Source organism: Eulemur rufifrons, chromosome 18 (assembly GCF_041146395.1).
Source record: "Eulemur rufifrons isolate Redbay chromosome 18, OSU_ERuf_1, whole genome shotgun sequence".
In the NCBI taxonomy this organism is placed as follows: Eukaryota; Metazoa; Chordata; class Mammalia; order Primates; family Lemuridae; genus Eulemur; species Eulemur rufifrons.
In genome coordinates this window covers 45,344,043-45,362,782 of record NC_091000.1, presented here as the reverse complement: position 1 = coordinate 45,362,782, position 18,740 = coordinate 45,344,043, and the positions used below count along the sequence as shown (strand labels likewise).

The 18,740-nt window shown below is 35.0% G+C and overlaps 1 protein-coding gene across 1 annotated transcript; it reads left to right on the top strand.

Moving 5' to 3' along the window:
* Window positions 1-6,924: 6,924 nt before the first annotated feature.
* Window positions 6,925-7,722, top strand: TKTL2 (transketolase like 2). The gene is given in 1 exon segment (XM_069493261.1): window positions 6,925-7,722. A coding segment is annotated over 1 exon segment (798 nt).
* The last annotated feature ends 11,018 nt before the right edge of the window (window positions 7,723-18,740 follow it).

Genomic DNA, 18,740 nt, shown 5'->3' with positions numbered 1-18,740 from the left:
TATTTATTGAATGCTGCTATGTGCCAGGCGTTGGGGCTCCTCCGCCAATATCACTGCCCTCCTCAGCTCATATTCGGGGTGGGAGGGTGGATATAAAAACAAATCAATAAATATTATTTCAAATAATATAAGTACTCTAAAGAAAATAAAGCCAAGGGGGTGGGCCGGAAAGCAGTTTTACACGTGGTGGTCTCTAAAATCCTCTTTTAGAAGCAGTAACTGAGCAAAGACTTGAATTGTAAGAGAAAACTAGGCATGGGGAAAAAGTTCCAGGCAGAGCGAACTTGAGTGTCTCTAGACGTGTGTGTGCTAGTACGTGTATTTAATCAACGAATATATCCATTGTTTAAAATAGTTTAAATTGTAATCAAGAGTGTGCGGCCAGAAGATTCCTGCATCTAGGGGCAAGGTATTTTCACGTGGCTTTTAAGTGGGTAAAAGTATTAATACATTTTGTGTGAATATATTCAATGAGGGTTACCCTTGAATACATACTGTGGAGAGACAGTATAGTCTAAGGACAGGGATACTTTCTGAGATACGCATTCTTAGGCAATTGTATGTGCTAAAATCATAGAGTGTACTTACACAAACCTAGATGGTATAGCCTACAGCTGTATGGTATAACCTATTGCTTCTAGGGTACAAACCATGCACCCTAGCTACATGCTCTAACCACTTGCTGTGAAGCCATCTTTCACCCACTCTACCTCATTCCCTAAGTCTGGACTAGTGCAAATCAGCCTCCTGAGTTCTATATTACTGCAAATCTATTAACCGTTAAACCCTCATTCTGGCTGTTTCAGCAGTTCCTAATTGTTCTATTGATCACAAAATTCCTGCCTATTCCTACCTCTTTCCTAAATTTCAAATTGCCAATTCAGCAAACCATATATCCTGAGACTTTTATTTTTTAATTTTAGTTTGGTTTTGAAAATAAAAGACTTCATATTTTCCTCATTCAAATTCAACCTCTAAGTAATGTTGATTATGGACATGTTCAAAATACACTGTATAAGTTCAAAATACACTGTAGCAAATGCAAAAATGAAGTGTACAAAGTAAAAGTAAAACAGCAATAATGATGGTTTATATCTGGTCATAATGTAATGTGGATATGCACCACTGTGATAGCAGAATGAATCCCCCTACTTTTCTCCTTCAATTCGACATCCCCCCTCATAACTATGTAGATGATTTGGAGACATCTTAAAGATATTTTTCTGTACTTTAACAAATATACTAAGATGTGTGTATATGTCTGTGTGTTGTATGTGTGTATAAGGGTTAAGTATTGATTAACATTAGATATTGATACAATAAAAATGCATGCATAATTTCTAGGGTAAACACTAAAAATAAACAGGATACTTAACTTTGTACAGGCCACACACAAGTAGAGAAAATAAGATAATTGGATGATTAAAAAATAGATAATTCAAATTAAGGAAATAAAGGAGGAAAAAGATGAAAGATTGAATAGTAAGGAATTTTTTTTAAGTGGCAGTAAATTTAAATCCATAAAACAGTAGTTATGGACTAACTGCCCCAAACTAAAAAACATATATGTCAGATTAGATTGAAAACATCCAACTGTATCCTGCTTATATTTTCTAAAATATAAGGAAATAGAAACATTGAAATAAAAAATGGAAGGAGATATGCTAAGCAAATACAAACTGAAAGAATGCTGGTATAGATATATTAACGTTATACAAAATAGAATTTAGGTCAAAAAGTATTATATTAGATAGAAAATATCACCTTGTAATGATAACAGTTTTCCATTTTAAATTCATATGCATCTAGTAATTTCAACATACCTTTTTCCATAATTAATAGTACAAACAGGTAAGACATCACCAATGACTTAGAAGACTTGACCACAACTCAATTTGACTTAACAAATCTATACAGAATACTGCTGCTAGTGCTTACAAGAATACGTGTGTTTTCAAACATGTATAGTTAACAAAATTGATCCTGCATTGGGTCAGAAAGCAAGTGTAAACAAATCTGAAAGGATTGAAGGCACACAGAAATGTTCTTTGACCACCATGTAATTAAATTAGAAATCAATAACAAGAAGATAGCTAGGGAATTTCCATATATTGAGAAATTAAGAATTATACTTCTAAATAAGTCATGGGCTAAAGAAGAAATCAAAATGGAAATTAGGAAATAGTTTGGGATGAAAAATAACAAAAATATTAAATATCCAGACTTATGGGATGCATTTGAAGTAATAACTCCTTTAGTGTAAATATTAGAGCCTTAAGTATAAATATTAGAAAAGAAGAAAGACTGAAAACTAACAAACTAAGCATCCATATGTCAAAAGATTAGAAAACAGAACAATAAAATACATTCAAAAAGAAGGTAGACTAGAATAAAGAACAGAAATTATTGAAATAGAAAAAAACATTTATAATTGAGGATACCAGGAAAGCCAAAAGTTGAGTTTTTTTAATGAATAATAAAATTGAGAAATCCCTGAAGGGGATTGAGAAAAGACCCAATTAACCAATATGAGAATTAAAACAAGTTATGTTAGTTCAGATTATGCACATAAGAGGATATTATAACCAGGTGTGTGCTATTGAATTTTTAAATGTAGAGAAAATGGACATATTCTTAGGAAAAAAAAAAAAAACCTATCAAAACTGACACTGAGGAATAGAAAACCTGAATAGTCCCATAATCATTTTTTAAAAATGTTTACCCAAATATCTTCCCATGTCAAAATTACAGGCCCAAATTTCCTAGATTTTATAAATACACATAAATAAGAATAGAAGAGTAATTCCTTAATATGATAAAAATGTGGATTAGAAATAGTAATAGTGGACATCATTGTCTTATTCTTGATCTCAAAGAGCAAATTTTTTTTGTTTGTTTCTAGCTTAGGTTTATTTTATTTTATTTTTTTATGTTTTATTTATGAGTATTACAGTGGTACAGAAGTTTTGGTTACATAAATTGCTTTTGTACCACCTGACAAACGTGCCCATGCCCCGACATCCCCTCCTGCCCCCTCCTGCCCCCTCCCATCTGCCCAACACTCTATGACTATTACTTCCCATATGTGCATATGTGCACATTAGTGTTGATCATTTAGCTTAGGTTTAAACTAGCACTTTCAAAGAGCAAATTTTTTAAACCATTTTGGGAAACAGTTTGGCATTATCTAGAAAATTAAAATGTGTACATCTTCTAAGACAGCAGTATCATTCCCAGGTTTATACCCTAGAAGAACTCCAGCACATGTCTCTCAGGATACGTATATAAGAATAGCAGCGTCGTTCACAATAGCAGTGCTATTCATAGCAGTGTTGTTCATAACAGCCCAAACTAGAAAAAAAAACCAAACTAATTTTTCATTGGCAGAAGAATAGAAAAATAAAGTGTGGTAAATTTTATATAGCAATGAAATGAACAAAGTATAACTATGCTAAACAACATGGATTAATTTCTAATTGTAATGTAAAAGAAGCAATGCACAAAAATTACAGTATAAATCCATTTATTAATATATGAAGTTCAAAAGCAGGCAAAATCAATTATGCTGCATTTTCTAGAGATACTTTTCATAGGTAGCCAGCTATATTTTTTAAGCTGTGTGGCAATTATCTTGATGTTTGCTTCATAATTACTCTTTATGCTTCACATTTACATTTTATGTTTATATGCTATACCTCACAATAAAATACATTAACTTTTTTAAGCCACAAATATATTGCTTCATTGTCTCTTGAATTTAGCATTACTATTGTGAAGACTCATGTTTAACTTTTGTTCTTTGTGGGTGCTGTAATTTTGTTTGAGGAATTGTTTAATAATTACTATTGTCTTTGCTCTTCTTCAATTTCACTATATGTGTCTATATATTGGTATTTCCTTATATACACATTACATATATATATCTTTGGTACTCTGTGTCCCCTTTCAGTTTCTTTCTGGAGTTTGTATTATCCAGATATTAATAATTCTGTCCTCCCTGTATTTTAGCACTTCTCTTGTATTTTCCGTCTCTGTATTCATTTGTGCTGTCCCCTGGGACGGCTCTTAATGTGATCTTCTGGTTTACTATTTTGTTCTTTGATGTAATCATCCTGCTACACATTCCACCTAATGTTGTCTTCATTTCAACTATCTTATTTTTAAAATATAGTATTTATACTTGTTTTTAAAAGCAATTTCTTATCTTTTGCTTTATTATCAATATTCTTCCTTAATTCTTTTTTGGATATGTGTTATGCTTATTTATTGATCCATCTGTTCCAATAAATCTGCTTCATGTGGCAAGTGTTATTTAATTTTTTAAAGCTTTCTTTTATAGTAGTTGTTCTCCTCAGGTATATAGTTTCTTTCGACCTGTAGCATCACATTTATTTCACTGATGGAATCAGCTATCTTGTTCTGTAATGTGTATTGGGGAAGTGTCAAAGACACATCCTCACCTGTGTCTATATTGGAGAATTTGCAGAAAGGGAAGGGTTCAGTCTCAGAGGCAAGAGCCCAGGGACCACAGAACCCCTGCTGACAGGAAGGTGGAGGCATGAATATGCCAGGACCTGTTCGGACTGCTCCTGTTTCTATCAGCTCCTTACTTTGGCCCAATCGTGTGCCCCTGTGGTAGTGACTGACAACACCGGGAGGCCAGCAATCTTTTCCATTTCTAAGAAGTACAAGAGACAAGAGCTAAAGCCACAACCTCTCCAGATCTTCTCAAGCTGCCAGAGACATCTTCTCTTCCGGCAACTGCTGTGTTCCCCACCCTCATCACTCACCAGCTCCCTTTTACCCAGGGGTTTCTCACATTGTAATTTTACTTCAATACCCAATTTCATCCTGTTTCTGTAGTTTTCAAGGTTGATTTTGGAGAAGGCTGTGCCCATTTATCACTTACTTATTTTTAGGAGACCTGGTTATATTGATAAAATTAGACTTTTGTCATATATAAGTCAGTAATTTTTCTTTTAACCTGTTTGTGACTTGTTTTTCTGGGGACTAATTGTAAAATGTCTTTCAATAGGGAGCTATTAATACTTGTTACATAAATGAATTAGAGATGGCCCCTGTATATTGGCCCTAAGTTGTTTACTTCTTCACAGAAGGCTTGTTAACTCAAAAGCCTGCTGGTGGCAAACTCAAGTTTCTACACATCCAGTTGTTTTAAATAGAGTCCCAAAGGGCAGACTGTTACCCATTTACAGCCTGTCTGCCTTTCATACCCTGAGGGACTGCACCTAACATGGGCTAGCCATAGATACCATAGATAAGGTAGATGCTAGGGCCACTGCTGCCCTAAGAGTTCTCTTCCCAGAGACTCCCGCCACGCAACTGAGTTATATCACCTGGACACATAAGCCCCATCTCCAAACTCCGCCTCAGATCCCCTTCTCCCCACCTTCTAGGTAGTGGCCTCTGCACCCTACCCTTGGGAAAGCATCACATTGTGAAGGATTGCGCCCCAACGCATGCAAATCTGTCAAAGCTCCTCCAGATAAATTGTGTGCTCATGGTGCCATCTCGTGGTCATGTATTTTTCCTTGCTCAGTCCCCAAATCCCTCGAACTTACTACATTAGTTAAATAATGTTACAAAAATATATTTGCTGCTGTTTTTAAAAATGAATTAGATGTACTAGTATATGTACCTATGTGGAAAAATGTTGTAGATGTGTTAAGTGGAAAGAGTGAGTCATAAAACAGTGTTAAGATAAATCCTATTTACAATAAAATATGGAATAAAGACATGTATATGCTCATTCATGCATAGAAAAGGTCTGAAAGGACTCATAACATACTGTTTATAGTTTACAAGATTAGGATTGAGGTGGATAAGCTCAGGAAAGGACTTTTTACTCTATTCTTCCACAGTGTTTGAACGTTTCAAAACAATATATTGACCTTTTTTTCCCAATTAAAAAAAGGAAGATTGAGATAAGCTGAATTTGATGGATGAGGTAGACAAAGATTGTGGTGTATTAGAGATATGTTAATGCAAACAAAAAGATAGGGGGTGATGATTGAGGTTAGGCTGCACGTGTTCATTGCTTTTTTAAGAAAGATGTTAATAAAGGGAAGCTTTGAAGTAGAAAAGGGGAAACTTTGGTTATTCTTAAGATCTTTTTTAAAATTTTGTTTCAGGATAGCCTGTCCTGACCATGTGTATACATAGTAGCAGGAAGAATCAATAAAAATGGAGTTTGCTAATGTTTTTGTTTCCTCATTGCCACATTTAAAAGGAGTTTCCAGCCTCACACAAGCATATCCGCTTCTTTCTTCACTCCTTGTTTTCAATCTTGTCAAAAAATTCCACCGACTTGCATTAAATTTGATGCTTAATACTATCATTTTTAAAATTTTTATGGAGCTAACAAGACAAAGGATTCTCTAGGTCAGTCTTTTATTATCTGACTTCCGCACTACTGCAATAGCCTCATCTTCCCTACCTTTATTTTTTACCCAGTTCCATCTATCTTTCCTGACACTACCAAAAAAATTTTCCAAAACATTACTGCAATCAAGACACTCAGATGATGAAAAATTTTCCACTGTCTTGCACCTTCAACCCAAAATCAAGAGGAAAAAAAACAAAACAAAACACCAAAACAAGCCACTTGGCTATGTTTCAAGACCTTTTCAAAATCTGTCTTCCTGCTTTCTGCCTCACTGTTTCTCAGAATGAATATTTCCTTCCTTTCAGATTAGAAATTCTCTTTTCCCACTCTTGTAACTTGATTCATTGACTTCTTCTCATATTTACTCCAGCCAAAATTCTACCCATTCTACAAAGCTCTGGTCAAAGTCACCTCTTCACTGATACCTTCCCGGTCGCTAGTGGAGATACTAGCTGAGAGTAAGCACTTTTTCTCTGCCCTGCTAGTATCCTTGGCAGCCATCAGCACTCACTGTAATCATGTGTGTATCTACTTTGTCTTCCCTATTAGATTTAAGTCCAGTCTGGAGGGCAAGAATCGTCTTTGACTCCTCTGTAGAGCATTACATAAGATTGTTATCTATCAAGTATGCAGCATTTGATCAGATCCGAATGGGAGCCATCTCTCAAACCAATATCAACCTTATTGGTTCCCATTGTGGAGTATCTATTGGTGAAGATGGACCCTCCCAGATGGCCCTAGAGGGTCTAGCCATGTTCCGAAGCATTCCCAATTGCACTATTTTCTATCCAAGTGATGCCGTTTCGACAGAGCATGCTGTTTATCTGGCTGCCAATACCAAATGGATGTGTTTCATTCAGACCTGCTGACCAGAAACTGAAGTTATTTATACCCCACAAGAAAATTTGAAGATTGGACAGGCCAAAGTGGTCCGCCACAGTGACAATGACAAGGTCACAGTTATTGGACCTGAAGTTACTCTTCAAGGAGCCTTAGCAGCTGCTGACAATCTTTCCCAACAAGGTATTTCTATCCATGTCACTGACCCATTTACTATTAAATCCCTAGATGCTACCACTATCACCTCCAGTGCAAAAGCCACAGGTGGCCGGGTTATCACAGTGGAGGACCACTACAGAGAAGGTGGCATTGGAGAAGCTGTATGGGCAGCTGTCGCCGGGGAGCCTGACATCCTTGTTCATCAGCTGGCAGTGTCAGGAGTGCCTTGAAGTGGGAAGCCTAGTGAACTGCTGGATATGTTTGGAATCAGTGCCAGACACATCATAGTGACTGTAAAACATACTTTAATGAACTAAAATAAGCTCATTTCTTAAAAAGTCAAGCCTGTTGGCTTTGGTCTTAAAGCACTAGTATAGTTTATATTAAGTTCATGCTTGTTACAAAACCATCATTTTATATTTATACAGTTTTTTGCTTTTTATCCTATAAAGCAAAGCCATTTAACACCTTCATTCTTAATCCAGAAATTCAGGTTTACCTTTCTGTTAATCTGTGGCTTTATACACAAATGTCACTCTCAATAATTAAAGTGGGTTGTAAAATTTTAAGTAACATAATAGGAAATAAAACAACCACCTCATACAAAGCTTTCTGATAAGACTACAAATAATAGACTGAGCTGGGGATCCTGTGGAGGTAACTTTATTAAATAGGTATGATTTCTTTGTAAGTTAAGAAAGTGTAAATTAAATTGCAGACTTCAATAGCCTAGGTTTTAAAGCAAATTTGAGTTCTCATATAATGCTACTCTGCACCTGCAGTTTTCCTGATAATATTTGACTGCAGTTGTCTTGGAATTTCCTCTGAAGTTTCCTTTCATCTCTCCCCTGCAGTTTGGAGGCTGTAGGGCAGCCGTGAGAGCCTTTACAATGTACCGCACTTCTTGTGGTGACTGTTATGTGAAAATATAATGTTTTAGTTTGCACGCTATGCACACTGTTTTGTAAAGATTTAGAAATGTTTAATTTTTTTGGTGGCCAAACCAGATTGCTAACCTGATTATATTCATGTACTAAGGATACTAAAGTTAGAGTAATAAAGTATTTAAAAACCAGCTGCTTTGTTTAGTTTATGCCATGTATGTGGGATTTGGTTTCTCCCTGATAAAACCCTGAATAAGGAAGAAGCTTATATCTAAATAGAAGCAGAGAGAGTCATGTCCCCCAACAGCAAACCTGGAAAAAGTCTGGGGCTGGAGATAAATCACTAGAGAATGACATGTGAACCAGAAAGCCACTCATTAAGCATACCACCTTACTTTTAGCTGAGAGCATAAATTTTATTCTTGGAATACAAGAAAGAAGTACCAGTCAGGTAAGTTACAAATGGACTCAAGATTCCAAACTAAAAATTACTCAGAGTGTGTCTGTGTCAGGTAGTTTCTTATTTTTATGACAATCATTAATTGTCCTCATTAAGTTCTTTGGAGACATAACTAATTTGTCTTGGCAACTACAGTCTTACAAGGTGAATAGAGACCAAAAACTACTAATGTGGGAATCAGAGAAACCAGGGCCTACTCATTCTGCTACTGTATTTTTTTTTTTTTTGTCTTCCTCTGAGCTATTTTCCTTTCTTGGAAAATAATTGCTGTTTTTCATAAGATTTAAAAGTTATTTGTAAAAATAAAAAGAGTTCATATAGGATCATTGTGAAATTTAGAAAGTGCAAATAAGCAAAAAAATTTTACCTCACATTTGGCAACAGCAAAAATCCATTCAATTGCATTTACTAGCATGGCATCTGTAACTGTGGATCTCCTAATATAGTCATTCAAATCTAGTGACATCAATCAATTATTTCATCTAATAAATAATGAGTCTTCATCCTCACATCTTTCATACCTTATGGAGAGATAACACTTATTCAGAAGCACAGTAAAATGCATAAAATACACAAAATTGCTTGTCATAATTTGGGTGTGCTTTATTGGATATGCATAAAAGTTTTCAGCTTTTATTACATGTGTGGGGGTACAGAAGGGTCTGTTTCCAACCAAATATGTATAAACACACCTTTAATAATGACAGTAGATCAGGGGAGGTTTTTTTTTTTAATGTCTAATGGAATCTCAGAGACCACCAGAAATTCTATCTTTTGTAGGAGGGTGAGAAAGCCTTTAGAATCCTGAAAAGTTTCTGTTCCCGGAGTTAACAACCAGTGGCTATCAGCTTCAGAGAGAAGAAACAGCAGGTGAGATTTATGTCTACAATTCCTCAAGTAAGATGGACTCATACCCAATTTTGATATATTGAATGTTCTCTACCCTTGAATCTATGCTGAGATCTTTTAAATGTCCATGGAAATCTTGGGAAAGAATCATCCTGATGCTAACTGACTCCGCTAATGCAAATCCTTGGCTGCCGAAGCTTGTGAAGATGTAGTTTTGATGAACAACATAATCAGTGGTTTAACTTTGGACTTTTGTTCATTGTTTTGCCTTGAAGAAGGTCTATTATTCACAGATTATCAAGAGAGCCGATGATACTCTGTGGACCACCAGCAGCTGCCCTACTGGTTGCAGCAGTAAATGCTTGCAGGCAGTCATCTGAGAATGGCACCAATCATTCGGATGGTAAATGGCTCCCAGGTCATTTGATTTCTGTGACTCTTAGAGATAGTAAAGGAGTCAGGACAGTGAGGTTTTATTTTCTTACCTTATTTAAAACATCAATGGCTCTTAAGCTACCTGGAAGTTTGATTGAGGGCTCTGCTTAGGGAAAAAAATAATTTTTTAAAGAAAAAGTAAAAGCCTCAATATTTGTAAAATTATGTAACAGTTTATGATGTACTGATTCAGTTTTATTTATCTATTTATTTATTTTTGAGACAGAGTCTTACTCTGTTGCCGGGGCTAGAGTGCTGTGGCATCAGCCTAGCTCACAGCAACCTCAAACTCCTGGGCTCAAGCAATCCTCCTGCCTCAGCCTCCCGGGTAGCTGGGACTACAGGCATGTGCCACCATGCCCGGCTAATTTTTTCTCTATATATTTTTAGTTGTCCAGCTAATTTCTTTCTATTTTTTTAGTAGAGACAGAGTCTCACTCTTGCTCAGGCTGGTCTTGAACTCCTGAGCTCCAATGATCCTCCCACCTCGGCCTCCCAGAGTGCTAGGATTACAAACGTGAGCCACTGCGCCCGGCCCTGATTCAGTTTTAGTTATCCTGAAGTTTACTGAATTGTACAGGAGTTATTAAATTCTCCAGGGACCAATCAGAAAGGGTCTGCTTTTGGAGTTTGAGAAGTATTGAGCTGTTTTTGTGCCCTTTACTATTGTGGTATGTAAGAGAGGTCCTGGGACATTATTGTGATAGGAGGGAAGAGTGTAGTCTTCTTAGAAACCGTCTCCTCCATCTTTCCCATAGGAGAGGGGAGGAGGCACTGAACTAAATCCCTTCGCTGACACTGGTGGTGGGGGGTTCCCTAAGAGAGTCGCTCACAAGGTTTGGGGTTAACTGCAAGAAGGGGAGGTAGGTATTTCACTGCAAGGTTGGATGTTGATTTAGACACCGGCGTGCCTCTCTGACCATAGAGTTACAAGGTTGGAATAGAGAAGATTGGCAAACACAAGGAGCAGGCAAAATCTGCACCACCCCCCTGCCTGTTTTGGTACGACTGTAAGCTAAGAATGATTTTTACATTTTTAAATCATTGAAAAAATTAGAACAAGAGTAATATTTTGTGATGTGAAATTGTATGAAATTCAGATTTCAGCACCCATGAACAAAGTTTTATGGAACACTCATGCACATTCAGTTGTCTATTGTCTGTGGCTGCTCTGGAGTTACAATAGTAAGAGTTGAGTAGTTAACAGACATCATATCATATGCTTATTCAAAGCCTAAGATATTTAGTATCTGACTTTTTACACTAAAAGTTTGCAAACCCTGAGGTAAAGCATTGGCGGGAGGGGTGAGTGACAGTATAGCCATGTGAAGATGTATAAGGACTGAACCTTTGAGGTCAGGCCTCAAGACCACCTCTGTATTTGACTACAATGAGTTAACAAGATCAGAGGATGCAGGCTTGCCAGAGGCCATCACACTGAGCAGTAAAGAGGTCCTTGCCTCAGAAATTCTGTGTGATGTCTGCAATTTGGGAACCACAGAAAGGTGTAATCTACCCCAGAAAGGGACCACCAACTGTTATAATAGCTACCTGCTATTAAATCCCTTATTCAAGATCAGTTGGCCCTAACCCTTGCTGAGTTTATAGATTAGCAGTGATGTTCAACAGAGAGGGGACAGTAGTCTATTCAGAGAAACTTTTGGGAAGAAGGATCGAGAAAATCTGTGAGACAAAAGACTGCCCTTCTCTTCAACTCTCACTGAAGCAGCTGTGAGAGAGGGCAAACTTGGAGACAGTAGCTTTAAAAAATGTGTGGCTAAGTTTTAGTATAATGAAGCTGTTTTAATAACTGAAAATGACTGAATGTGTTATGAATTTAGAGACAATATTAGGGTGCTTTATATACGATGGATGGGATAGAGGAGGTTTTAACAGAATACAGATGATAGCAGTTAGTAGGAAAATAAAACCACTTTGTGATTGTTTATACCAGAGTTGAGTCACTGCAATCACACTGCTTATATTAATGCTAATAAGAAGAAACATAATCTTGGTACAATATTTTTATCTATGATAAACTCAATATTTATAATATTGAAGTATTTTTATAACTAGCACATTGAATAACAATGATTCATGGTAAGATTAAAACAAAACTTTATTTTTGTTTCCCTCTTTCCCTTTAAAAAGAATTCAATGGGTAAAATTAATGTGGCTCTGAATGGAAAGTTGGACAGATCTCACGATTTTCCCATTCACCCTTAGGTAACAGAGTCCTATGGTTACTTAAAGTCACAAAAATCCGATCTGGATTCAGTGATGAAAATGTGTTCAGCTTAATATACTAAGTAGTGCTTAGTATTCACTAAAATTAAGACTTTGTTTTACTTTACCCAAGCAAAGGGCTGTAGTTGGAAGCTGCATGTCCTCAGGAAATGGTGTCCTGTTGCCTTCAGTTTCCCGTCCTCTTTCCTTTCTCCAAGACTCTCTAACTTGCTGGCTAGAGTTTTAGACCAAAAAGGGGTGAGAGTAGGGGACAGAAGAGAAGCCACTCTTATTTGACTGGAACACTGTATGTTCCCAGAGTTTGGAAGGCAGTTAAAACTGATTCATCTTTGTATTTATATCTTTATTTCACATGTGCAAGTATTTCTGAAATTTAGAGAACCTCATTACAATGCATACATTAGAATAAATGCACGCTGTTAGACCAAAATCTGACAAATATATAAATACAAACATTTATTTGCAAGACGGCAAAAAAGCAACCATGCAATATGTTGTAAGCTCAGTAAGTCCCCACTCTCTGTCGTCAGGCACTTTGACAAACACAATGGATAAACATTTGCTCCAAGATAGGCATGAGTAGAATTTGTACAATTCAAAATCATGAAACAGCCAGTATGGCATGGGCATCTACCACTAAGAATGAATGCTGACCTAATCAGAAGTTTGCCTGTAAAGAACCAAGAGGACTGCGCTATAACGTACCTACTGATTATCAGTTCTAGAATCAGTGATACTCTGAAGGTAGAAACAGCCAGCCATTTAGCTGGGTCAGGAATATTCCATAAAGTGGAAGACACAGGACTACACAGAGCTCCAGACCTGGAGGGGTTGATCCTTTAAAACTGCAGTTCCCAACAACTCCCCCCAGCTCATGCTTCAGCCTCAGACTGGTACCAGTCAGTGGCCTTTTAGAAACCAGGCTGCACAGCAGGAGGTTAGTGGTGAGCCAGTGAGGAAGGTTAATCTGTATTTACAGCCACTGCCCATCACTCGCATCATCGCCTGAGCTCCGCCTCCATCCCCCCACCCCCACCCCATCCATGGAAAAATTGTCTTCCATGGAACTGGTCCCTGGTGCCAAAAAGGTTGGGGACTGCTGCTCTAAAAGAATAGACTCTGGGTTTTCCAGATTCTTTTATCTCATGCCTTCAAAGGGAGAGCAATATGCATATAATGTCTAGTTAAACTCATATCATGAACACAATATATTTCCCCAATGAAAAATTACTTTGATGAATGCTGATTAACAAACTCTGTATTATGAATTACAGATTAATAATTTCAAAAGTGAACTAAGTGTGCTCAGGATGTGGATGAAAACTGATGCACAATGCATATTCCTGTATGTGTGTGTATGATACTACTTAAGTGTTTTAAAGAAAATTACTACATGAATGATAAATACTACTCTATTCTGATTTTACTGATGAAGAAGCTAACTAAAGTGAAGAGAGGTTATATATTCCTAACTTGTCAAGGTCATGTAGCTAGCAAGTTGTAGAGCCTGAATTTAAAGTTATGTATCTCATATAATTCTAAAAATAATCTTAAAATTTATGTTTTTTTATTATCCCCATCTTTGTGCATGTATTGATCTATTTGTCTATTCTTGTACCCATACCACACTGTCTTAATTGTAATTATTATTGCTTTATAATAAATTTTAATATCCAGTAGGTAAGTCTATTTCCTCTACTTTTTGTTCTTTTTAGAGATTGCCTTGGCTATTTTTGGTTCTTTAATTTTCATATAAATTTTAGAGATAGACTGACAATTTTCACAAAAATTCAGCTGCATTTTGATGCAGTTACATTTGGATTTTATCCCCTTTTAATCTTCCATTTAAAGATACCATATTATTAAATGTCTTATAGAAAGTTAAACAGAAGAGATCTCATTAAAGTGGTTTTAGCAAGTTAAGTTCATGGTCTTCAAACTGTGTAGGCATACCTTGTAAGGTCCTAAAGACTTTACAAGTGATAAGTAGGCATGGAAGATTTTAAGTGAATCTGTTTCCAGATCTTTAAGTCCATGTTTTTGTATCTAAAATTGATTACTCTGTGATCCGTTTCAATATGCTCTTTCATAATTGTCCCTCTTCTACTTTTCAAAAGAAAGGTATACTTCTCACACATTCTTAATGTTATTATATTATTCATTGCCAGTTGTGATGTCATCACAGTGTCTAGCACAGGAACATTTCAAAATATTGGCTCTAAAAAGCATCTTTTAATGCAATAACACTAAACCAATAGTAAACTATTGTGTCTTTCCTTGTCTTATTCCTTCTAATTTTGGTAAAGATAAAGCCTGTAATTAGAAAGTTACTTTAACCCATGTAAATTGGTTCTGGATTTAAGATATAATTTTGGATTGGAATAGTGGCATGATGACAGTTTTTGTTTAACAGACTCTTTCATCCTATCTCTGAACTATTGTCAAAGCATTGTTGCTGAGAGTCTCGGGAGAGCAAAGCCAAGAACAGCAGTAAGAAATATTGAAGATAGTACCACCTTATCCATCCATTCTACAAGTTCTGACAAGTCTCTATGTCTTATCTATTTATGAATTTTAGAAATGGAATGTTCAAGACTTATTGTTACTAAAAACATTTTCAGTCTTCTCTTTAAGGGGAAGGAAGCTGGTAAAGACTCTCATTCGCTTTTGCACATAGTATGAAATTAAACTTTGCATAAGACAGAAGAAGTTAAAAATTCCATATTTATTTCTAAAAGACCAATAGATTGTTTTATTTTTTCCCCTACTATTTGTTTAGATTCATAGGAGACACATTTTTTGATGTGTGACAAAATTTCTGTGTAATTCACAGGTATGTGCATTTTTTTTCATTTGAGTATAAGCTGCCCACGTGTTCTCACTGATACACTGTTTCTCTGTTTGCTGGTCACTGATATTCCTGATTATCTCTAATGGTGCACGTTTCTACCATGTCCTTACTAGATTTAGATTAACCTAATTTCGTATATTGAGAGTTCTACAGCAAAAACAGTGCATTTAAAAGACAGTAATTAGTTTTGCTATTGTAAACCTTACATTTGTTTTTTGCCCAATAATTTCTCTTATTTTTGATGCTAATTTCCAAAAATTAGATAAAAATTGCTCTTTTAATAGCAGAAATCTTAAGTGCAGGTGCAGAGCAAAATGTACCAGTATTGCAATCTAGGCCAGTGGAGGGCATGGTGCCCTGAACTTTAGAGAACCCACTTCTTTTAGTCAGAATTAATTCATTCCTCTCAGATTTGGTATGTCATATGCTTTTTTGGTATGTCATATTCCATATCCAATGGAATTGGATATATTAAAAAAGCATATAACAGTTTTATTGCAAAAGACAATATCAATAATATGACAGAAGCTACAGTCTTAAAATAATAACTTAAAATTCTATAGAACTTTAAATTTTATGGGAGTATGTAAGTAAAATATTTTCAAGATCACTGGTTTAGTTTATTGGGGGCCCATGTGTACTAAGGAGAGATGGTGAATTGCTGCCTTGAGGAATGAATCCAGCCCATAATGGTCACTCTATTCTAGCAACAAAGTTTTTTTTTCTTTTTTTCTAACATTGAATTTGAATTGAAACACCTGTAGACAATTGCATTTCCTCTGCATCCTTTCCCCCATCCCTGCCTACTTTCTTAAATCTGTTTTACAAACTTTTTTTTGTGCCAGGCTTATGAAAGCATTTTAATTTGCTATTCAAGTGGCAATTTGTAAGGACATCATATGGATATTGAGTAAATAGCTTCTTTTACAACAAAAGTATAAGTTCTATTTGTAAGGAAGTATAAAATTTTGCTGAAGCACAAAAAGCAAGACCTGAATAGATTTCAAAACACACCAAGTTCTAGGATAGAAAGGCTCAAAAATCATAAAAATGTCAAGTTTTCTCAAATTAAAATAGAATGAGTCCGATAGAATACCAAAAATATGTGTGTGGAGTGCATAAGGAGGGGGAGGGTGGTTAGGAGAAAACAGCTTGTTCTAAAGTTTATATGATAAAATAGATGTTTGAACATTGACAAGACATTTTGAAAACAAAAATTAACTAAGAGTGACATAAATTGAGGTCCCAATGCAAAAATGAAAGTGCAAAACCCCTTGTTAAAAAACTACTAAGAATTTCAAGTCATCAGCAGAAGAGGATTAAAACAAGCACAGAACTCAGTACTACTGCACAGTTTGCATGTGGATGAAGCAGATCAGATCACGGACGTGACCGCTGGGTGATGTCTATAAAGGAATTAATGGATGTAGAGATCATAAAAGAGAATATGATGAATCTACTTTGCTAGTCTTTTGTGTGGTTCTTATTTGCCTAGTTTGATCTCAAATCAATTAAGAAGTTGGGGCCCACTAGGAAAAAGAACAGCATTTTGATATGTGGACAAGTGAGCTTCTTTGTTTCTCTTGTCTGTTGTGTCTCTTGACCTGTGGCCAAAACTATACAACTAAAACTATAAACTATCCATGTGTATTTATATCTGCATATCTCTTACTTAGAAAAGTTTTTATTTCTCATTGTATAAAATATCCTCCTATCTAGGAGAGTATTACTAATTAGATTATAGGTCACTTAAAGGAATTTTATTTTGATGGGCATATAGCAAGTAAGTTCTTATATAAATCAAATATTCCCAATGTTTTAAGAAATGGAGACATCATATTTTAAAAATATTTTAGATCTAAAATTTATTTCTTACAAAAATTAACTCATAAATGTTCTAAGATTTCACGCTAACTTAATTAAGATAAATCTGTAAACAAACAAGACGAGTTTAATAATTTTGGTTTAGTAAAAAAAGCTATGTCTTCTAATTCATCAGTGTTAAGTACAAAACAAGCTTATATTTTATTCTACTTTAGTTTGTTTTTCCTAAACTTAAGATTTACTGATCAAATAAGCTAACTTTAACATAAAGTTTATGATAATGAAAAATTAAATTTTTATTCACCTTAATTTAAAAATTATTCTGATAAATATTGTTTCAAGACTAATCATATTTTGTGATATTTCCACATAAAGATAATTTCTAAGATCTTTAGGTAACTTAAAAGACCTGGACTGATACAAAGTTAAGGTAGTTAATAGATTAACATTGGATATATAGATAATTTTTAAGCAAGTTAGCATTGTTAGAGAAGCATAATAAAGGATACGACTTGGAAAGTAAATTTTATTTGCCTTGATTTATTATACCTATGACTGCAAAAAAAGCTATGAAATGTATAAAGTCTTAGAAAAGTTTGTTCAATTATAATAGTCTTGCTTATTCCTTGGTTTATATATTAATACCTTTGCCCACAATAAGAAATAAAATGTTCTCATTTATAAAAAAGCTAACATTCTTTTCAATTTTGGAATCTATTTTTTTAAAGTATTTTATTATGCCTTTTATTAAATAGGTAACTATTATTTATCAGACACCATCTTAATCAAATATGCAAATGTCCTCTTCTAACTTATTTTATTTTTTGTCTTCCCCCAAAAATAAAACTGTAAAGATATCTCTTACACTTAAAAATATTTGATATAGCCCAAAAGGTACCTGAAAAATAAAATTATTTTTTACCTTATAAAAAGAAATACTATAAATAATTGAGTTTATTTGATATGTTACCATGATAACAGTTGCATGGGAATAGTTGTCGATACTGAGCCTTCACTAGTCTAAATTTGTATAGGTAAAATGTTATTAACATCAATGTTTAAGAAATTACACCCTTTATGGAAGTTTCTAGAGGGTTGTCAATGCCCTCACTGTCCATGATATTTTTTAACCTCAGGAGAAATACTTATCAAGACTCTTCAAAATATTTATTCTGTTACTTTATGATTTACAATGTCCTGGCCATGCTTTGCCTAATAATGTTAGACAATAACAATATAGTGTTGTGAGTCATAATTTCAGTTATTATTTAAAATGTCAGTCGGCCACAGTAGAACTTCTTCAGTTCAAATGTAGCATCTTCTAGCCTGTGGTTCTCAGGTGGGGATGCACATCAGACTTACCTTTGGAGTTTTATGAAAATATGTATGTCTAGGCCCTACTCTAGATTGCTTGCATCTTTTTTTTACCTTGTATTGATCTTTAAAAATTGCCCAGAATTACTATATCACATATCTTGAGTTTTTTTCCTTAATAAAAATGATGTTCACACATTTTCATAAAGTAGATGGGATATGTATTGGCTTCTTTGAAAATAGGCTTAATTATTTACCTTAGGAACATTTTGTATAAATTTCATTTTGGAAGAATGCTATTATCTTTGTTTTGTATGCCACAGAAAAAATTATTCTTATTTTGAACCCTCATCAGACTTCTCAAATTTAACAATTAGTAACAAATTAACCACAGCTATTTTAAATCTCTGTCATCCACAGATAGATTTTGTTTGAGTCTGATGCTTTCCTTGAAGCCTCTGCCAAAATCTA